The sequence below is a fragment of the Sceloporus undulatus genome, chromosome 1 (genome assembly GCF_019175285.1).
Source record: "Sceloporus undulatus isolate JIND9_A2432 ecotype Alabama chromosome 1, SceUnd_v1.1, whole genome shotgun sequence".
NCBI classification, from domain to species: domain Eukaryota; kingdom Metazoa; phylum Chordata; class Lepidosauria; order Squamata; family Phrynosomatidae; genus Sceloporus; species Sceloporus undulatus.
Window position 1 is genome coordinate 140,396,128 of NC_056522.1, and position 23,910 is coordinate 140,420,037.

Below are 23,910 nucleotides of genomic sequence, written 5' to 3' on the forward strand. Positions count from 1 at the left end.
CTGTAGCCCAGACCCCAACTGTACTTATTCAGTTGCTTCTCAAAAATGGGAGTTGCTTCTCAAAAACTGTAGCCCAGACCCCAACTGTACTTATTCAGTTGCTTCTCAAAAATGGGTTGCTTCTCAAAAACGGGGCTGGGGTCCAGGCTGCAGAGGGGTTGTAGTCACCCAGCTGCAGCTGAGTGTGATAAAACCTGCTTTTAAATTCAAACACAACTTTATCCCATCAGGGATAAGTTACTTTAAAATTAATGTGACAATCTCTTTACTCTGTACAAAATCCATATGTGGTTGAATGTGGTCTGCACAGGAAATCACATTTTCTTTGTAAGAAAATAACATTTTCCCTCATAAATGTTACTGTTTGTACAAAAAATGTTTCATTCAGAGAATTCCACATAAAATTAGGACATGATTGATTTGCACTGAAAACAGCATTTTCTAATTAGAATATATTATTTGGGGATTTTTTTAATGCAAAACAAAAACATGTGACCTTTCTGCAAAATTAAGTCCTGAATTGTAATTATGTTTTGAAAGCTCTTTGCTTTCTTCAACAAGAAAATTATGTACATGGGGATATTGTACTATTTCTTTGTACAACAACCAGCACTTAAAAGCAGATTCAGGATTTCCTTTGAACAAACATTACAAAGCCCTATGTTTTATTTTTTTCTCATTATAATTACATCTCATTGGAATTTGAAAGAATAAAGTATGTTTAGTACTATTTGTGAAACACATATGTGGATGCACAAAGTGACAGAAGTAGTTCTTGCATAAGGTGAGAGCAACTGAAATAAAGTTTCATAGTCTCTCACCATTATCCCCCAATGGCTGAAGGCACTGAAGTAATCTTTGCCTAAATGACATTCATCCCTATTCTCATAGTCCCCAACCTGTCAGAAAATTCTGCCAATCTATGACACTTGCTGGGGCATTTTTCCCTCCCTCAGAGAACTGGATGGATGCCGGCGTCAACACATTGAGTATAGATGACCAACAATTACAAGATGGCAAAAAGAGCTTTAAATCACACATCTTGCTAAAACACTTAATTATAAGGAACTTTTATGGCTCTTTCCTTCTCTCCAGATTGATCTATTAGGACTCGAGGTGTAGGAACATTTCTTGAAATTATTACACGAAGAACAAACTTAGTTTCTAGACAAGAGTCATATTATTTCAGGATATTATGATACAGGAGGAAACTGCAAAGTGTTGTCTCTTTTTTGAACAGCCCAGTTCTCAGATTTCAAAGTAAAATATAATTCACCTTTATGAAAATAAGATCACCATGAAGATGCATTAAATTTAATAACATTTCCATTAAATCCGCATGCAGGTAAGACAGCAAGACAAATATACAAAAGACAATATGTTATGTTAATTCCAATCAACAGTCCTGTACCTCCATGATCCCAGACCTTTCCATTTCCTTTTAAACATGACTGAACTAGTAAGACTGTGGCATGTAGTACACAACAAATGGCTGAATAATGTAGCAAAGATCAGTTATTCAGTTAGGTAAGTCATAGGTGATATTAATTATTCTGAAGCAGATTTTGTGTGATTTTTGTTTCCTGAAGGGAATGTCATAGCATGTTGTTAAGTGCTGCTGTTGCCCAAAGAAACAGCATTCAGAGTTAACTGAAATGGAAATATGATATATGGATAGCAGAGTTTGAGAGGTTCAAAAGAGGGTGATAATAACCTGTCCAAAGAGTAGACCATGGAAAGCTGGAGTCGCTCAGAAGGGATGTAGTGGTCTGAGGGCAGTACAGTTTCATAATCAGAATGGAGCCTGGGACAACCTTATATATAGAATCATCCAGAGACTAGGCTTTTGAGACAAATATTTATACCTGAAAACTAGCCTCTGGGGATGTGCTAAGGTAGCAAAGTCTAGATGTCCTTTTCCAGGAATCAACATTGGAATTTCAAACTCGTACATGACTTTAATGTGATAAAAACAGCTATTGGATCAGGACCACCCAGGGTGACAAGATAGGATGAGGTGGCTGGGAACATGGCAAAGGCAGGCAAAGAGGTTAGCTTACTGCTTTGGGTGCAAGCAGATCCTTTGTCTCACGGTGCAAAAGGAAATGCAGATGACTTGGGGGAAGAAAGGAGCAATTGGCAGCTTTGATTGTATTATTACATGTATCATACACATGCCCTGAGGCTTGCTCCTTTTCTCCTAGGAACCTAACCGAGTATTTCTGAGGGTCATCATGACTTCTCAGTATCATGCTGGCTATATGAAATAGGAAATATGGGGACCCCAAATCCATTGTGGGTATGCAGGGTGTGCTAATACTGCATCTAGAATGTGCTTTTGAAGTTCTTGTACATACTGTATGTTCCGCCCTTGTGGTTGGCATGGATACATAAGATGTAAAAGTGTTATTTTCTGAGCACAGACCTGCTCTAGTCATTGCCGGACAACTGAAATGCTTTTAAAAGTAACATAGAGAAATAATCAAGATGATTTTCATTTCTCTTTGTATACGTGCATTACATTTCTCCCCATGAACTTTCTTGATAGAAAGCTGTAGATATTCATGGCATCATTTATGGCAAACAACCCAAAGGCACCTTTTTATTATTAAATAACATTTGATGCAATAGTATCACCAACATGTATATCCCTTCCCAAGACATAGCTTATATAGTTGGCCTTTCTTATACATGGATTCTTTAATACACGGTTTCAAGCATTCACGGTTTGAAAATGTTCCAAAAAAGTATAAATGTCAAATGTCAAACCTTGATTTTCCATTTTTTATAAGGGACGCCATTTTGCTATTGTCATTATATTTAATGGGACTTGAGCATCCATGGATTTTGTTATCCACGGGGGATCTTGGAACCAAGCCCCAGCGTATAACAAGGGTCCACTGTATACCTGACTATAAGTCGACCTCATGTATTAGTTGAAGGCAAGTTTTGGGACATATAGCAAAGAATCTAAAGGATGAAGCAAAGCAAAACAATGTCAAAGAATGTACAGAATTCCAGCAGACATAACTCTGTGCTTATTGTTAAGGCTGGATGGATGAGAGAGTAAAAGGAATCAGTGCTTCCAGGACAGATTACACTCTTGCTTTTCACAAAGCGATGGTTCCTTCTTTCAAAACAAGAGTTAAGATACAGTACTTACATTGATCCCTGGATAAGTCGACAGGTTTTTGGAGTCAATTTTTTGACCTAAATTTCTAGACTTATACATGAGTATATACAGTAGTCAATTGTAGAAGGCCAAAGCTGTGGTACACTTTTCAGCATACACTGTGATCTGTGGGAAATGCCTGAGTCATGATGATTTCCAGTGAATTAAGGCTGTCCTGAGCAAGCTATTCACACATGACAACACAACCCATATTTTTGTAATGTTAGAGTCTGATCTATGACCATATGTGTATGCTTATAGTAGTTTGAATGTTGGACTAAGGCTCTAGGAGACCGGATTTCAAATCCCCATCTGGCCATGGAAACCCACTAGGTGACTTTGGGCAAATCACTTTCTCAGCCTCAGAGGAAGGCAATTGTCAAGGAAACACCATAATAGGTTCACCTCAGAGATATCTTAAATCTGATTATTTGATGGCACATGGCAACAACAAATGTATTTAACACAAATTTAGACTGATCGCACTTTCCTGGCATCAAGTCACATCACACTCAGTGGCTCTGTATAAGATTGCTCTGTCACTGTGTTTTAGATAAAATGGGTTAACTGGGTTAAATATGCTGATGAGGACATATAACTGTATCTCAGCAAAGTATGGAGCTGCTTGGTGTCAGATGGCTGACATGGATTGGCTAGCACTCTGTATTGTATTTATATGAGGCAAAATGATTGACTGTGTAAAATGGACACAGGCACTTGGATCATTACTAACAGTGTGCTGAATCAATTTTACCTTTTTTATAAGCCTTGTGTAAGGAAAATCACATAGAGAAATGTTTTTAACTAGAACAATAAAAAAGGGGAAAAGAAGAAACATTTGACAATGAATACATTATTAGAAGTGAAGACTCATCCATTTAGCATGTATTTGATCTTAACTTACAGTGATCAGTTTGATAAAGAACATATGAAGATGTGAATATCATATGAAGACATAGAAAACAAATATTCTTATGTTTTATGTATGCACTCATGGCAAAGCCAAATTAGATCTTCCTTGCATGACTCAGAGAAATTGATTGGGCCCTTTTAATATAAGAACCTGTAATAGCAAAAACACTGAATTGTACTGAAAAATATATGTATTTACTGGCACTGCCCATTGTACAGACGGGTGGCAGCTTGCATCTAATATCTCCATCCTGAAAATACAGATTCAAACTCAACTTAAATAAAGCCCATTAGAAAGAATATATGAGCTCACTATGTATCAGAAATACCAAACACCCTTGGGCTTTCTTCCCTGCAAAAAGTCTTACAGTTTTTGCTTAGTTGCTTGGTCAAACATGACAGTTTGATCTACAGGCTAAAAAAGTACTTTGCTGCATATGGCATAGTAGTTCTGGCCTTTAGAAAACAATCTGAAACAGGACAAATGTCACAAAGATTGTTCTGACTTCAGTGTTCATTCTCTAAAATGTTTTTTCAATAACTGGTGCTCTATTTTATTGGGGCTAAATGTACAGACCATTTTCATTGATTAAAATTACTTTTAAAGTTTTGGTCAGTAATTTAAAGGGGGAACATTATATGCTTGAAGTATAGATTTTGATTCATGTACCATGGGATCAATAAGGTGCACATTTCACCAATTCAGAGTGGAATTTCCTTTTATATTACTTTCAAAACCAATTTCACATAATAATGTTAGCGAACTGGTTCTTGTAATCAGTCCTTATAGTTAATAACTATTTAGAAAACCCTTTGTGCCAAGCTTATAGACTCATCTAAAATGGCTCCTTCCCAAGTATAATTCTCACCTTGTTCCTCATATTTTTCAGAGCTCTGTCTATGAAACAACCCTCAAACTTTTTATTTTAAAAAATTATTATCATTTTTATAACTTTTACTTTTGCTTTAAATTTCTGATAATGAGTTCATTGACTGATTTAGGGATAGACATTTTGATTGTGCTTCAGTCCTTCTCGTATGTAGCGTTTTAACTGACATAAATGCAGTACAGTTGAAAGGACATAGTGTCATATACTGTTTTTTGTGTGGCACATCTGTATTGGCATATTTTGGCCCCACCACTGCTTTAACAAGAAGGGTGCACTAGTGTGATTACAGATGCTACTCATAATACTAACCTCTCATATACTGGACTGCCCTATCTTCACTTGTGAAATGTTGATACAACATACCAGCTCTAAATGGATGTGAAAGTAATGAACATGAAAGCATATTTCCATCCAAGGTAATATCTGAACAGAGATTTAAAAAGCAAAATGAACTTTGACTCTCAATTCCATTATATTTCTCTAAATTCTACTTCTGATCTCATTTCACTTCTTTGTATCAAAGGTGGAAAGACTTGCCTCTTCTCCTATGTGGAAACTTGTATGTATTCCCCCTCCATCCATGCATACGCATTTTTTCCAAAATAGGGTGCCAGGAAAAACTGTATGAAAATATATACAACTGAATACAGTTGGGACTCCATATGTATGGATTCTTTATCCATGGGTTCAACTATGCACGGTTTGAAAATATTTCAAGGAATATACATTCCAAAAAGCAAACTTTGATTTTGCTCTATTATATAAGAGACACCATTTTACTATGTCCGTGGGGGATCCTGGAGCAAAATCACAGCAGATACCAAGGCACACAAAACACTGTTACTTTTCCATCAAAGTGGTACCTATTTGCACTTTTACAAACTGCTAGGTTGGGAGAAGCTGGTACTAGTGATGGGAGCTGCCTCCATCATGCGGTGCTCGGCTCTCAACCTGCTGACCTTGTGATTGTCAGAGTCACCACCTTAACCACTAAGCCACCACATCCTTATATAGTATCATGCAGAATAAACTAGATAATGTGGCCAGAGATCTTCTTTTGCGTGTGAATTAAAAAAAAAAGTTGTTAAGAAATTGGTTAAATTGAACAGTGCTGCAAATAGCAAGGAAGCCTGGCTCCCAGCACAAACTTTGAAATGGGTCTGGGGGTGTCTCAGAGAAGGACAGTACCTTATGGCATCACATTGATCTATTTTTTTCCCATGTACTGTCCTGGGAAACAACATTATTTGATCATGCAATTCTTCCCAGTGAAATTTCTCAATCCATTTTCTTTTTGCTTTTTATGTGCTAAGTGTGGTGACTGCTAACCTTCCTAGCAACTTAAGTAGCTCTTACATGTAACAAAATCATGAAAATAACAGGAAACCATGGAGGCAGACTTCACCTTGTAACTTTAAACATTTTCACCATCACTATCCATTTCCTGAGAGACCCCTTTGAAACACCCAAAATATTTCAGTGTGAGAGGATAGACAGCTTCCCTCCATGCAGCATGGCAGAAACTCTATCTCTTTCCTCATTCTCCCTTTCCTGTCTAGTGTGTGGGTAGAGAAGGACAGGTTGTGCTTTTTTAGTGCCCTTAGAACAAGATGATTAGTAGGCAACCACCTAGCAGCTGCTATGGTAGTTATCCAAAGAGAAGATGCTACTTTACAATTTCCCCTCCTGCTATGGACAACACAATAGGAAGGAGACTATTTGCCACATTGAAAGGAAGACTATAAATTGCACAAAATACATGCATATACGCCTTAGCACGGACAAGAACTTTAATATGAGGAAGTTAGGGAAAGGGTCCCAGGCCTATTTATATATTTCATCTGGCCACACTTCAAACATCTGCACGGGGCTGAAGTCAATAAAGAGTGACAACAACTAATGAACTGCATTGTGTGCTAGTGTGGGTTGCCTGGTAACCAACAGAAAGCCTTCAAGCTATTTAAGGTAAGGTAATTAATTTAATGTAAGATAATTAAATAAACCAAAAATTCTTTCTTACATAGGCCAAGATTAACCCATAGATCATCGCATGAATTGGCAATGATTCTGATTCACAACAGGGTAAAAATTGCCAGGACATATGGTATTTTTCCTCATCAAATATGGATTACCAAAATGGAAAAATCTTGAAAAAATCAGTAACAGATTTTTGAGGAAGAGGAAACTCAGGTTCTTACTAGTAGCAAAAATTAATTTCTAAGTTTGAATTATTATTATTATTGTTATTGTTATTAGTGTTTATTTATATAGTGTCATAAATTTGCATGGCACTTTACAGAAATCATATATCCTGCCTATGCTACACAATCTAAAAGCCATGGAATATAGTATTATTATTGTTATTATGTAGTCACAGAGTCATAGAATATTAGAGATGGCAGGGCCCTTATAAGTCATCTGGTCTAAGCCTATGCTCAGGGTAGGATCTCCAGCTAAAGCATCCCCAGCATGTAGCTCTCCAGCCTCCTTTTGAGGAAGTTTAGAGAAAGAGCTGCTACCACCACTCTAGGCAACTGATTCAATTGCCAAACAGCTCTCAATGTCAATAAGTTCCACATAAAAATCAATCAAAATATACCCTCCTGTAATTTCAAGCCATTTGGCCTGGTCCTACACTCTGGGGCAGCAGAGAACAGGCCTGCCCCCTCTGCACAGTGAAAGCCCTTGAGGTATTTAAAGAGGGCAATCATGCCACCCCTTACTCTTCTCTTCACCAAGCTGAACATGACCAGCATTTCCAACCTTTCCTCACATGTTTTGTCCTTCATACCTCTTATCAACCTCATTGCCCTGCTCCAAACTTGCTCCAACTCATCTAGATCCTTCTTAAAAATCAAATCAAATCTAAAGGCATCCAGAAATGAACACATTACTCCAGATGAGGCCTGACCAGCACAGAATATAGTAATATTAATTCCCTTAACTTGAATAATAATGTCAATAAATCTTTATTGTGGTCATAGCCCAGCACAAGGGATTTGGGTACATTTGATTAATAACAAAGCAATAAAATATACATTTGTTTAAACATGAAATAGACATACAATATTAGACAATATTACATAAAATATTAAAATACTATGAAAATATTATTGTTAAATATTACTAAAATCTTAAAAGCATTTAAAGTATTATGTATATCATACTACAGAGCAACATTTATTAGGTAGTTCTCTGGCATTGGTCGTCATGTGATATATTTTAAGCGCAACTGCACAGAATCTAGTAACATTATATGTTGTCTAAGATTAGTGTCTCAAAGCAACAGGAAAGTATAAAATTGCCCAGTGTATCCTGGATATTTATATAATATGGGTGCAATGAGGCTAGTGCAATGTCTCTGTAATATAAACATTGGCATAACACATGCCCCATTTTTTCTATATAACCAGAATCACAGGGGCATTGTCTCTTCAAGTAAGAGATCTTCCTATATTGGCCTGCAAAAACAACAGAGAGGGGAGCATGGCATTGTACTAGAGTAAAATAGACTTTTTCAGATGTTTCCCATTTTTTCCCCCTTCAATGAGATAATTTGAGATTTTGCCCAGACTGTTCCTTAATAATAACTGCTACGTTTTTGTACTGGATTTAGATTCTTTTGTTGGATTCTGACATTCTAAAAAGAAACAAAACAGACAGACTTGAAGCCTGTCCATCTGTATTCCACATGTAGATACAGCGTACAAGACAATACACAATAGGGGTTTGAATCCTTGTGTATTCACCTATGCTGAATTATGCTTTTCACAGTGTTTTTTTTTGGGGGGGGGAATAGACTCATCATCTTAGGTAACTATGGACTTTACCACATGAGCCTGGTAATGGTCTTAAAAAGAACAGAAAACATATCAGTTTTGGAGATTTTATTGTCACATGGCTCTTCAATAGTGCGATGGGAATTATAGACTGTTCCATGCACTCTCTTCTACATTCCCTCTTTACTTCACCTTCAAGCCCTATGACCTACCATCATGCCTTTCATTTTTTTTAATCAATTTTTGTTTCTAACGCAATCCTGAAGTTATGGGAATGTGATTTGGTTAAAAAAAATAAAAGAAGAAGAAAAAGAAAGAAAGTAAAAAAAAAACATGAGAGGAAAAGGAAAACAGGCTGCTTAGGAACAGCACTGGGGAAGAGAGAGGGCAAAGGAGGAGATTGACATGACTGCCCAATATTGGGACTGCTGTGGTAGCAGCTTACACATGTGGAGTAATTAAGGGGTGGTACCACTGACCATTTATTGATGGATTGTCCCCTCAATGAAAATATGCCCTCCAAAGATGCACAGCAACAACAGGTTGGAGGCAATGTCATGTGATAGTTATTGCCAAAGATGCTGTTTTCTTTTGCTAAAATTGCAGTTAAAAACCCATTTGTAACAAAGTCCAACGTGACAGGTTGCCATCACAAGGTCCTACTACAAAGGGCTGCAACTACCAAATTAAATACACTAAATGAGAGATAATTTCAGGTAACTTTTCAACAAATTTCTTATTGGGGACTAAGGGCCTATACAGACTGGCACTGTGTGTTGGCCTTTGTGCAGAAATAGAGCGCAGCATCCTCACACTGGACACCCCAACTCCATCTCTAGGGTGCTATACTGGTGCACGCTGGTCTACATAGTGCATGCCATCATGGTATGACTCCAGCGTTGCATCTACAGGATGCAGCGCTGAAGGGGTGTCATAAAGCTGCGCCACTGTGGCTATGGGGCCTCATGGAGAATGCTTTTTGCGGCTCATTTTTGCACTCTCCAGAGGCCAGATCAGGCCGGCACTGTCAGGTTGCTGCTGCCCCAATCCGGCCAGTAAAGGGGCGGCTGCATGCCGCCCATTTGTACAGCCCCTAAGAGAACCTGACATCTACAATATACAAACAGAGAAGAAAGTGAAACTGGCTATTTTCCCTATTAGTTGGGAGTAAAACAGGTTTAACTGTTTTTCACATGGCAGCAAAATATTATGGAAAGGAAATGGGTTGATTATTTAAGCTTCCAGTGTGCTAGTTAGTTCTGCTTTTCAAATAATTCTATTTTATGGATAATGTGGCTCTGAACAAGTTTCAAAACTTTACTTTAAAAAAAAAAAGGCATCTGAAAGACTGCATGTGGGAGGGGAATAAACACGAGCTGCAGAATTTGCAGTATATTTTCCTCCAAGTGGAAGTTAAATATTATCAAAGGTCTTAAATGTCATGTGAGTTGTAAAACCACTATAAGTGTCTGTTTTAAGGGCTGATATTTGCCACTGATACAACCATTTGCAGGACTTTACTGGCACATTACATTTAGTAATATCTTAGCCTTTTCTGGTAGTCAATTCCACGTGGATTTTACTACTATTCCAAAGGCTTCTATAACTGCAATGTTATTTTTGGCAAGACTACATCATGTTGTATAGAAATAATAATCGTTATCAAAGCAATAGACAGTGTGACACTTTAACTTTGCTCTATGAGGGAAACCAAGCACTTCATGAGGGAAACCAAGCCTAATTACGCAATTGCTTTCGGTTGTTTGTTCTTTAATATGCTCTGTATCTGTTCGTGTATAAGAAAAAGTAGTCAATAAGCAATGCATTTTTAGAAAGCCACAGAATTCTTATTCTCATTCTTAACTTCATTATTGTATCTCAGCAGTGCCATAAGTGTTAATGTTGTATCTAAAATAAACTGCTCAAAGTATAAAATGTGAAGAGTATATCCTTAGAGCTTTTTGTTCTAGTTTAATTATAACTTGCTATTTTAGCAATAGCTCTCATTATCAGTATTTTCCTCATTAGAGTGAATTTCGCAGTAGACATCACTGAGTCACAGATCATCATACATTTTCATGGTGCTTTAAAATAATGACCTACATATCACTCTTACAAAAGATTCCCACGATTTAATATCTAGAAGCCAAGCATTAATGTTGCATCACTGAATGTTATAGGTAACAGCATGCATTTTTCAAAAGCCAGAGTCAAATGAACTAACAAAATTGAACAGCAACATTAGTTTTTCAAATCCCTGCCCTACTAACAAAAGTGATGAGATCTATGCTTTATAACAGGAAGATCACATGAGTAAAAGGAGATGAGTTCTTTTCTGCCTCTCCTCTCTCCCTCCTACATACACACTTCTCTTTGCCATGAAATCCAACTGTCCTGATTTGGCAGAGATAGTCTGGATTAATCCTCTGCCCTCCTACTTTAGTTGCTCTTAAAATGTGCCAGTTTATTTCTCACTTTCCCCACTTTTTTTTTCTCAGCTTATTTCAGTTGTTCCAAACTGAGTTCAAAGTGCAAAGATAGTTTGCATACAATTAATTCAGGAAGGAAAGGAAAGCATGGGCAGAATCTTGACCTTACCAGTAGGTTTAGGCAAATTAAACTGCTATATTCTCTCCTAGTTTCTTTGTTCTTTACCATTTTGAATGCACTCTCATATCGCCTGGTCACATGTGTCCGTTTTCCTCTTAAAATGCTGGAAGGTACATGATATCTGAAATGAAGCTGGTCTGAGCAGAATATAGGTGGCAGCAGGGGTAGGGGAAACTTACTTTCTCCTCAACTGCACTCACACTTTATTGTATGTATATTGTAGACACCCAAATTACCAGCTTAGATTTGATTTGATTTTTGAGGAGATATGATGAAACAAACATGCCTGTAATTCCCCATGATATTTAGCTTGGCTCTAACAATCAGTTAAAGCTTAGTAGTTGTAAAATGTATTGTGCTTTATAATTTTCTTAATGCTATAAGCAAGAATTTTTGATGAGTTGATGGGAGGAGGCGTTGTCTTTTCAGTTCTTTGGTCTCAAAATCCACTGAAAGAAGCACCAAAGAGTTTCCATATTTGAATATACAAAACAGTTGTTCTAAGTTTTTTTACTGCATAATGTAAATGACTATGAAAAATAACATGTATAAAACAGCAGAAATCTAAATACATATAGAGTGAAAACACTTATCATGGATGACAAGGAATCAGTACAGTACTGACAGAAGTATGAGAATTCTCAATTCTGTATATATAAAGGCCGGAAAAAATATCACATTTAGTTTAAAGCAAAAGAACAGGACTTGTATAGTATTAACATGTAAGAACATAAAAACTAAGCTGCATTAGTGGGAGGGGATCAAGAATGCCACATATTTATTTATTGTTCCTACCATAGATTAGCTTCTTCAGCTAATAAATTCTAAATTATGCATGACAGAATACATATTACAGCACAACTAGTCAAAGAAAACAATCAACCATATGTTGGAAAATGGTAACCTATTTTTGGCACCTGCTTAGAACTACATAGCATACTAAACAAGTTACTTATTTACAAGACAGCACATATGGGAGATGGATCACAATCAACCTCATAGCATGTAAAACCCATATTCTTTTACCTTCCATAATGAACATCTTTGTGTATTACCCACTTACTGATGAATGTGTGCTTCAGTCTCCCAATGTCTCTTCTTTAAAAGATAGAAAACACATAGTACACACTTGAGCACTTATCTAAACAGTTTAGACTGTATCCATTCCCTCCACTGACAGACTGATCCCTGATCATTCAGAAAAGTTTTAGTGGGTTTATAACTTTTGCTCATTTTCCTTTTCCTCTGGGCCTCCTTGTGGTCCTCAACCCCAAATCTGCTCGAAGAGATATGAGAGGATAGAAATTTAGAATTTTGGGGAATCCCCTTCTCTCATATCTTTTCATCTTACGGAAGCATCTAATGGACAAACACAGCTAGATACAAACCATGCTACTCTGAAAGATGCCTGTATTGAGAACTCCTTTAATATAAATTCTTATACATCTTCTCATACTTTTGAGTACCATATATTGCCTTGTGGCCTGATGATTATTTAAGTATACTTAGCTGTGGTTGATCGTTATTGCACTTTACCCTTACAGTCCCTTTTGTCCTTCTACTAGCAGGCAAATCCTTTTTCATGCTCAGACATTACTGCAGCATCTATTTTGTTCTCATCCTGTTGCTGCTCCTTGGTCTCCCTTCCATTCGTTGGAAGTTGAAAGGGCAAAGGATATGAATATGACATTAATGGGCAAAGATGGGGATGGCCCTCACCACAACAGAACACTATAACTCTGTGCATAGTTATTTTCAGAGGAGAGCTTCATGAAAGGTGAAAGACATGCTGGACAAACTTCATGTGCCAAGCTCAAAACCAATGCAGTCTTACTGCCAAGTCTATGTAGCTACCCTACATTTCTCTTCTACAAATATGCTTGATCTGAACAACTGAATGAGCTGCTCACTACACTTGCCACTTCAAATACTGCTGGCATTGCTAAATTTATTTTAGCAATACAATAAGCTCTTCTGCATAACTATGAGAAATCAGACATTAACTGAACAATCCTTTCTTCCTTTGTCACTTGACAGCTCTCTCTGAAGAACAGAAAATAGCAAGATTACAGCAAACAGGTATTCTGATTTATAGAGCAGAATACTTGGTTTAAGACACTGAAGAAAGGCTGACATTCTAAAGGAAGAAATCATTTGATTAAAACAAGTATATCTTTGCTGCTATCAAAAGAAAGCTGCTTCCTTTACATGTATGTGATTTAAGCAATGAAGCTGTCAAACAGAATGGTGAATGTGATTTTTTTTTTGTACACCAATATTATATCACGAGATGGAAGTCTTATACAAATAGAAGAATATGTAGAAATTACCTTACCTCACTTTTAGGTTTCCTTGTTGAGGCTGTCCATCATAAACAGACAGAATATCAAAATCTTCTTCAAGGGCAAAAGTATGAAATGATAATTGTATCCTGTTACGCTCTCCTGTGATAATGATCCATGTGCAATTGGCATAATTTGGATAGCCATGAGGAAATCCCGGGCTTTCTATTGTACCATTTGGACCCTGCACTAAGCCTCCACAGTTCTGACCTGAAAAAGAAGATAAGAAAGAAAACCTATTAGGAAAATATTTCTCAGTTTTAATATTTGTTGCACTGTTATATCTCAGGAAACATAAAAAGATATTCAAATATTTAAAATACGTAAAAGTCAGCATTCTAGATAACATGGCAAACTACAGTAATATCCATAGGAACAAATAGGAGGGATCTTAAAAGATATTTAACTTAAAGGTAGCTTTAATTATAACTGTGGTTGTATCTTTGAGTCCAAACAATATATAATTTTTATATATAAAAATTCTGTTTTTCATCACGAAACTCCTAATCCAAAAGGTTTGGGATAATTTCATCCTAGTGAAAGTATGTAATGCACCCTCTTTTCCACTCCTACATGATGAATATTGAACCACAGCATTTAAACTACATGGGTTGGGACTGGGGACTGAACCCTGCAGAGCTCTCATCAATATTAAATCCTAAACATTGATGTATTCTTTCTTTCCTGCTTTTTTAGTGCAGTGACTTCTCAAGCAGTAACAGCCAGCGGTAATAAGTAATGGTGCTTAGTGTGATCACATTAATATTGGTAATGCTGAATATGTTGTTCTTGGAATAGCTACACCCCATGCTGTGACTTCAGTAAAATCTTAATTGCCCAACTTCACATTTCAGCTCAGGTACTAAAATGTTTGACAGTATATTCAAATGTCTCATACTGTGCCATAGTGCTTTAGTGGACAGAATAATGAGCATGAACTGGGACATGAACCAATTCTTACTCAGCCATTATGCTCATTAGGTGATCTTAGGCTAGGAGCATGTCCTCAGTCTAACATGTATCACATGATCATTACCCTGAACTCCTTGAGTAGAGTACATATTTAAATATAGCTCAGAAATACATACACACACACACACACACACACACACACACACACACGGCTATGTAAGCATAAGACTTCACTTCTCTTGGCAACGCAAAGCATGTTGAATTTTTAGCAGGAAAAAAGCAATGATATTGGACTACAGAATATGTATGGTCTCTAATTTAGACAGTCAATAAAAGATTCATTTTCTCCTACTTCGAGTCGTGACTGAATTCTAATACTCAACACAGCATGACTGGGCTCCCAGTTTGTATAGTATATCCTACAGAACCATGCAAGGGCATGTAGCTTATTAACAGGCAGCCTCTCAGCAAGTAGCCTTGATTTACAGCAAACAGTTTTTCTATCCATCTTGCTGAGCTCATTAATCCCACAAACACAGATATGGCAAAGCTTAGAATTACACCGAGGCTTAAAATCAATCTGTTTTGTAATGAAGAAAATGTCTGTGTTGAGAAAAGTTGTTCAGGGGTAGAAAAAAGACATTGTGTATAAATGCTTGGAATCTCACATGCAGTTTAGGCACAAATATAATCCCAACACTTGCTGTTATATGCAAAACAAAAATTATTTCAGGCTACATTTAAAAAACCACAACTTGCTATGAATAGGTTTCTGAGACTATATCTTGTATTGAAATGCTGTCAAATGCTTCTGGGAGTTTCTAAATCTTAACATAAAGGATTTAATAAAAAGGGATTTGCAGGTTAAAACTGAGGACTAATAAGTAACAATTTTCTACTAAATTTAAATCAGCAACTCTAATGAATAGATATTAAAGCTGTGGGAATTCAGTAGGCCTTTAAAGAGAGAAGGATTTCCTAGTATATCTGCCAGTTGTTCAAACCAAGCCATTATAATGCAGACACTGCCACATTTCTTTTTCTAAATGTAATGCCTTTTACAAATTAAGTCGTTCCTAAAAAATGTATTTATATCCTGTTAAACATAGCTTGAAGCAGGGGAAGAGAACTCTCAGCTGGCAATAGGAAGCTTCATTTTATGAATGCTTCCTTCTTGCTGCATAATGAAGAATGGTATTCTAACAGCAGAGTCAGCTTATCCTTGCCTACAAAAGCACTATTCCCATAACGGCTGCAAGTCCAATGAATGCAAAAAGCAAAGAGTTGGATCATGGTGGAAAATCCTGCCCTCACCCCCAAGTATGTTTATCTGCTTGGCTATCTGCAAGGTGGTGTGCACAAGATGAAAGTGTACATATATGCATGCTTATTATGTGATTATTGGCCTTGCTTTTTTCTTTACAACTCCCCTCCCAAAGTATACAGTTTCTGAAATGTAGACACCAAACAACATATACACTGTTGTTGATTGCCATATATATTATTGGCTTATACCCCCACAACTTTATTGGTTTGGCAAAAACAGTTCTGCTTAATCTATGAGAAGGATGTGTATGGATTCAGAAAGCTTATTGCATTATAAGGATGCTGCCTGCCCGCCTCTGCAGAAATGCAGTGAAATTGGCTGACAGATGCAGCGATCAGCCCACTGCAAATAAACTGAAGGAATGCCAAGAACCTCCCAACAGCTTCATCAAAAAGAAATATAACTTTGAAAAGTGCTTTACTTCTGGAACTTTGTATCGTTTAGAGAAATGGATGAACAGAACAATACTTTAGATGACCTTTAACCTTTTGGGGTCACTGACCCCTTTGGCAATTACAGTTTTAAAGTTTTGGATTCATGGTGTTAAACACATTTTTGAAAGTTTTGTTCTTGTGTGCCTTTAAATTCCTTATAATTTGTGGCAAACCTAAGGCGAACCTATCATGGGGTTTTCTTGCCAAGGTTTGTTCTAAATGGGTTTCCTTTGCCTTCTTCTGAGGCTTAGAGAGTGTGACTTGTCCACAGCCTGTCAGGGGGTTTATTGTCTGAGCCCCAGAATTATACGCCAGCATGCAAATCACTACACTATGATGGCTCTCAGATAGTTAAAGAAAGGGAAATTATCAGTCCCCCCTTTTTTGTATCCAGTTCCCAGATCCTTTAAAACCCACCTGTGTATCACATACTACTCCATGGACCACAGGTTAAGAACTTCTGCATTCATTTCATTGCCTATGTATCATTTAATGGTACCCATTTATCTATCACTCCCCTATCATATATTTTCTCTCTCCCTCCCCCTCTCTCTAACCCCCCCCCCAATCCATCCATCCATCCATCCATCCATCCATCCATCCATCCATCCATCCATCCATCTCTGCTTTCCTCTCTTGTGCTGTATTGAACAAGGGCATCATGCCACATAAAAACTGCTTTTGAAACTGAAGGACATCTCAAAAACAGGTTATTAAGAGGTTATTAAATTGAATGGAATGGAGGGATAGGGCATTATTGAACATAGCAAAACCACCTAAGGTCCCCAAAATCAGGGGTTTATCGCATGCACTTTTCAGCTCGATCCAGGCACGGGATGGGATCAGGCTAGAACGGGGGGAAACGGATTTTATCGCACATGAAATTGCTGCTCTGCACTCTGCCAGCCAATTTTGGTACCGCAGAAAACGTCCATGGCAAAATTGCTGGGATAAGCATGGCTGGGGAAAGGGTGATGGTTGAGCAGCAGCATAGCAGCAATTTCATGTGCAATAAAATTCATTTCCCCTCATTTCAGCCCAATCCCGTTCCATGCCCAGATTGGGCTGAAAAATGCATACAATAACCTCCTCAGTTATCTAACACAGTTTTTCTGAGACAAACTTTTGTGGAAGAATGTGCTAACACATGGATGTCTGACAAAATTCACTTACAGACTTACAGCCGCAAGTAGCTGGATGAAAATAGGAAATGAAAATAGTGCTTATGCTGCTTTAGCTTTAGCCCACAATCATTATGGGACAATAACAATAATAACAGCACACTTGAAAAAACAATTCTAAGATTTTTTTTTCAGTGAGGAAAGGCAGTAAATCACCGCACACATTCTTTAGTTGCAGTCATAAGGAGTGACAGTATCATTCTGAAGGAATGCCATTTCATTGTGATAGGTTAGCCTTAGGGTCACCATAAAGTGGAAATGACTTGAAAGCACAAAACAAGAACAGTTTATAGCAATAGCAAGTACATTTCTGTACTGCTTATCTGTGCACTTAAGCACTCCCTAAGTGTTCACAAAGTGTAAGCTAATTGCCTCCAACAAGCTGGGTATTAAAATGAACGACATCAGAAGGATGCAAGTCTGAGTCGAACCTGAGCCCTTGGCTGGCATTGAACTCATAACCTTATGGTTTGTGAGTGAGTGGCTGCAATACAGTAATTTAACTGCTGTGCCACCAGGGCTCTTACAACCTGAGATACAAACATTTTTGTAGTGCCTCATTGCCCTGGCTAACAGTCAATAGGCTGTGTACTGTTGTTGGGCAAGACTGCCACAAAAAGTAGACAGGACCACTTTTTTTTTAAAGATATATGCTACCAAACCTAAAATGTGTAGAGTCACTAACACTCTTTCTTTCTTTCTTTCTTTCTTTCTTTCTTTCTTTGCATTTACATTTGGCCCTCTGTTTGTGTGGGGGATCCATTCTGGACCCCCTACAAAAACAGAGGCTCACACATATTCAAGCCTCATAGGCTTGAATAGGGCATGCGGCCCGAGCACACGCTTGCTATTGGAAGTAATGGAGGTCACCCTTCCATGCATAATCAAGGTTGTGGATCTCAGATCTGCGAGTTAGGAGAGGCGACTATATATTCAATCTCTCTGCCATAATGGGATTCCAGGCACAAATTCACGCAGAAAGATAGGGAAAATGGTAGATTCCCCCCCCCCCCATCCAGAGTATACTAGCATGAGAGAGAGATTCACAGAGGAAACCGCTGGCCTGGAAATGTTCCTTATGTTGCAGTAAGGCTTGAAAAAGGCTTTCTTTGGGTGAAAATGGAAGAAGGGTTGTGGTTTTCCCCCCATTTCTGCATTAGGCACAACTTCTATGCCTCTCGTTTGTAACATACATCTCCCCTTTCTCCCTTAAACCAAGAAAACCTTCTTCTAACAAATAAGCTTTTGAAAAATTGATCATGAATGACTCTTGGAAAGATGAAACCTAAATGAGGGAACTGACAATACAGTTGTAGGCATTGTGTCAATGAAATAGTGTTAATGAATAGCAGAAATTTCTACCAAAAAAATGAAAATAATTAAGGCCTCATTAAATATTATGCTCACTTAATGGACATATTATGAAGTTACATCAATTATACATTAATGTGTTTTTGAAAAGAATATGCAATTATAAACGTGTTATTCAAACATTCATTCATTAAAATTACAAAAGAGAACCTTGCAACATTATATTGGCTGCAAAAAAAAAATCCTGGGATAATTAAATGCAAGTTCTACAATTCTATAAAATACTTTTTTTCCAATAAGCACTTTTCTGTTTTAAATATTCACTTCTTTATAAATATTTTTAAATTAATCATTTAACGTGCCCTAATCTTAAGATTTTATATGCATTTATGTCTTTTCACCAATGACCCATTAAGTGAGTTTTGTATGACATGCTATGGCTGAGGTGGCTAATGCAGTCAAGCAACTAGACCCACCTGTGTAAAAGAAAATGGATGAAGACAGCATGATATGTGGACAGAATTCCAAGGCTGATGGCTTAAAACCCCATTCTCTTGGTAAACTAAAATGGTCCATCAACTGTTCAAGTACTTGTGAGTTTATTCCTCCTACAAATCAAAATTATGTATTATATCGTGTAGTACTCTGCTGTGTGCTTGATATATATACATATATAGAGTGAGGGGTGATTAAAAAAGAAAGCAATAGCACTTTAACAGCTGAATAAAGTGGAGGTCAAAACATTTTGTTTGTTAAATTTTTCAATCCTGTATGCTAATACAGTTAATGTCTGGGAGAAGGGCTATATTCAGAAGTCATATTACTAGCTCCAAAGGGAGCTTTCAGTATAAAAATATTCTAAAGTGAAGTGCAATTAAAAAAAAAGATCAACTAAGAAGAATTTCAAAAGCACTTTGTAGGGTGAGCTAAGAAAATTTTTAAAAATAAATTTGTGCCCCAAGACAGATCCAAAGCACCAGCAAGGTTATGACAGGGTCACAGGGATATTAATTTCATTATTTAAAGAGGTTGTTATGCGACAAATATGTTAGTAAATTAACACTCATTACTCTTGAGCTGTGATCCCAACCACAAATCCTACAGTCAGTGTGGCAACAATGAGATTATCACATGCAAAATAAAGCGAGTTACCCCTACAGGGATACAGTCACTTACAAGATACAATTGGGAATTAGCATACTAAAAATGCCACTGATGCCGCCGGCGACTGCATCTCGGCTCCCAGCCACATTCAGCCAGCCGATCTGCAAACACGGGAACTTCCCAGCAAGGGAAATCGCTTTATTTTTGCATGCAATAATCTCCATAGTTGACAGGAATGGATTTATACAAGATAGACATGTGGACAAATCTTCAGCAGCTCTAATACTCACTAGGTGACCTTGGATTATTCTCTGCCTTTCAGCTCATTCCACTTCACAGGTTAGTTCTGGAGACAAAATGGTATACACCTATTTTTCAGACTAGGTACAATAAATTTTTTCTTACTACATCAAATATCTAAGACCTTGAGTGCCTGTTATCATTTTTTCAGACCGATTTTTATGGTGTCACAAAATAACCTTGCAAAATGACATAACCTGACTTTCAAAGCACTTTATCTGAGTCTCTGAATGTGCCAGCTTTTGTGATTAATGAACATAATCAATGAAAACATCCGGAGGCTAAACATCAGGTTGTGGATTTTAAATGTTGAAAAGACTTCAGTAACCTTCCTGGCAGCTGGATCAGCATTTAGACTAATCATTGCGGTGACTGTAGACATTAAGCAATCACTTGTTATAGTTTCCCCAATAATATTGGGTTGGAATAAAATTTAGAAAAGTTACTGTCTAAAAATAGAACTCCCATAATTTTCCAGCCAGCATAACCACCTGTCAGAGAGTGCAATACTACAGCATGAAAGTATCTTCTGTTGCTGTTAACTGCCCTCAAGTTGACTTCAACTTCTGGAGACTTTGAGACTGAGGCATCTCCAAGATACCCTATTCTCAATGGACAAGCTCCATTCATGCAGACTTAGGACCATGTCCTCTTTGATTGAGTCTATCCATCTGGTCTGTGGACTTCTTCTCTTTCTACTGCCCTTTATCTTTCCAAGCACTACTGCCTTTTCTAGTGAGTCATGTCTTCTCATGATGTGATCATAGTATGACAGCCTCAATTTAGAGCCAAAACAGACAGCTTGATGCCACCCCTTTGATAATCAGACCAGGGCTGCAGCATCCACACACTGCAGTCCCAATCCGGCTTTTTGCTGCCCCCAAAAAAGAAGTGGTAGAAAGCTGGTTCTTTTTGAGCTGGCAAAAAGCCGACTTTTCTGCTCCCACCAAACACCATACTGCCGGAATGCTGCAAAGCTGGACGCAGTGTGGTCGGTCGGTCAGTTTCACGGCAGCTTGCTGGTGACTTGGGGGTGTGAGAATAATGGTTTAAAGCCTAAGTCAATAGTGAAGATTGTAGAGACAGTCAATGGCCAACTTTACTAAGACTTCTCCTTCATAAGCCAGTATACCAGAAAATTGAATCCCCACTCAGCCCTCGAAACCAACCTTAGGCAAGTTCAGCCTCAGAAGGAGGTAAAGACAAACCTCCCTCTGAACAAATGTTGCCAAGAAAATCCTATGATAGGTTCATTTTAGTGTTACCATAAGCTGGAAACAACTGGAAGGTACACAACAACAATTGCAAAATAACATGACAATGGAAGGAATAGTTTCATTAATCTTCAGTCTGGATCACTTCTGGCAGAAATCCTTTATTTGATTCAATATCCAAAGTACAAAATAGTATTTGCATCTAAAATATCAGGAGGTATGCTACCCTATGCCAAATTTCAAATACAAATCAGTCACATAACATGTTACAATTAACATGATGTCCGTATGCACATAGGGATAATACTGATAACATTAATAATAATAATAATAATAATAATAATAATAATAATAAATCATAGTAGTTTAATTTATATCCTGCCTCTCCAAAAAGGATCGAGGTAGGTTACAGCATAAAATAAAATAAAAACCAAAAATAAATATATAAATCAGTACATAAATCCTCTTATCCCCACCCTTAAACTAATCCACATAATTATAAAACAACATTGTAAAATCAGGTTAAAATCACTGGCTTTGAAACAGGTAGTGAAATTACTGTTGACTAACTGTTTCAAGGTATGTGAAATAAAATGGAGGTAAACTATTATGAAATTATTATTTATGTTGTTGTCGTTGTTTAGCAACCAGTTAGTAAGCTGTCAGAGAACAGTAACTAGAGAAAACAAAGACCTGTTTTCTGTGTGTATGTGGGAATTAACATTAGTAAAGTATCAAACCAAATACTAGAAATAACTAGAAACTACCATGTCTGTTTTTTCTTGTATTTGGGTTTGTTTGGTTTTTTTAGGGCAGGGTTCATTTTGTTTTGTTTTAAGAAAATGTTATCTTCTTTTCATCTCAAATATTAATAAATTTGCAGCTTTGGGTAAATCTTTCAAAAATAAATTTAACTGAAATTGTTGTCCACTGACTTCCACCATTCCAATTCAATAGTTACATCTATCCATACAATAAAGAGGACCATGTTTTTCCTACTTGCCATATAGAAGTTAAAAATGAGGACTCTTCATATATCAATCCTAATTCATCACTAACATTCCAATGGGGCTTGAGCAAGCGCGGAATTTGGCTTACGCAGGAGGGGGGTCCGGATCCCCCGCGTAAGCTGAGGGCACGCTGTATTTGATATATCTTCAATTATTATTCAAATATTACATAACATTTAGATCAGGGTTGGAAAAACACTGGACTCCCATCACATATTTTGCAGGATCTTGTTACAATACACACAGTGTTTCCTTCTGCTATCTAATTTTTCCTGAACATTTCATTCTCTGTGCTTACATTTCTGGATCTAGAAAAACTGATAACTAAAGTCAAACACTCAGAAGATGATGTCTAGATCCAATCTTCAAAAACTGGTTCAGAAATTAACAAATCTGAAATGGTATGATTGGTAACAATCAAATTACAGGTAATTTCAATAGCTGAATTTTGGACAGAGTTGCATACAAACCAGGACAGACTATAAACAAAGAGATTGGTTGCAATCTCCATGTGCAACCAGCAGCATATTGCCCCCAATGCATAATGACAGATATCCCAATTTTCAGGGATAGCAGAAGATTTAGAGTCTGATTCATTTTGTTGCACTAAATGTCAAACTGTAGACTATGATCCCTTTTCACTTTTGGGATAATTAGAAGCAACATCTATTTCCAACTTTGTATCAAAAAAACTGGATATTAGATGAATATTAAATTGATGTCAAATTGAGATTAATGCATAGCGAGAAAGCAGCACAGATGATTCCCAAGACTAAATTGAAACAAATTTTCCACTCTCTATGAGGGAGGATCAGACCTTTTATTGTCAATTTGGAGTTGTCACTTTGTTAGAGAGCTGGCTGAGATTCCCTGGCTTTCTGACAGGTATCAATGCTATCTAACCAGGAAATGATCTCAGTAAAGAAGCTACATATATGATAGAATGCATTTAAATAAGTCATTGGAATGTTCTGGGTTGAATTCAAATCAGAACTGGCACTTGAATAGGTGTTTGTTTTTTGCATGAGGTATATATTTTAATATGCAATGTGATTATTTGACATATTTTAAAAGGATAGTGGACAGAATATTCAGTGTCAATGTAGGAATTGTATGTCAGATGCTACATTGGTCTTAAGCAAGTAAACACATAAAAGGAAACAATATAAATGTTTTATTTCTGTTAAAAATGTCAAACCAATAGACTCAGAAAAAGGTGGAGATGTTGCAAAGGTCTACACTGTCATGCCTTTACTGTCTAAACATTATTTTAGCTGCATTTCAGTAGAAATGAAATTCACAATGTATGAAGGATGGCACTGAAAGATTATGGCTAAGAGATTATAAGCTGATAATGGTCTGAAACACTTTATGGCAACTTAAGTTAAAAGCAATGACTTTGTTTGAGAAAA

At 37.1% G+C, this 23,910-nt stretch overlaps 1 protein-coding gene across 2 annotated transcripts in view; it reads right to left on the reverse strand.

Annotated features, from left to right (window-relative positions):
* The window catches only part of CSMD1 (CUB and Sushi multiple domains 1), a 1,231,469-nt gene that overhangs the window by 979,023 nt on the left and 228,536 nt on the right, over nt 1-23,910 (reverse strand). For both annotated transcript variants that reach the window (XM_042480556.1, XM_042480547.1), the window contains exon 2: nt 13,699-13,915. In XM_042480556.1, the coding sequence (XP_042336490.1) occupies nt 13,699-13,915 (217 nt within the window). The remainder of the gene's footprint in view (nt 1-13,698; nt 13,916-23,910) is intronic.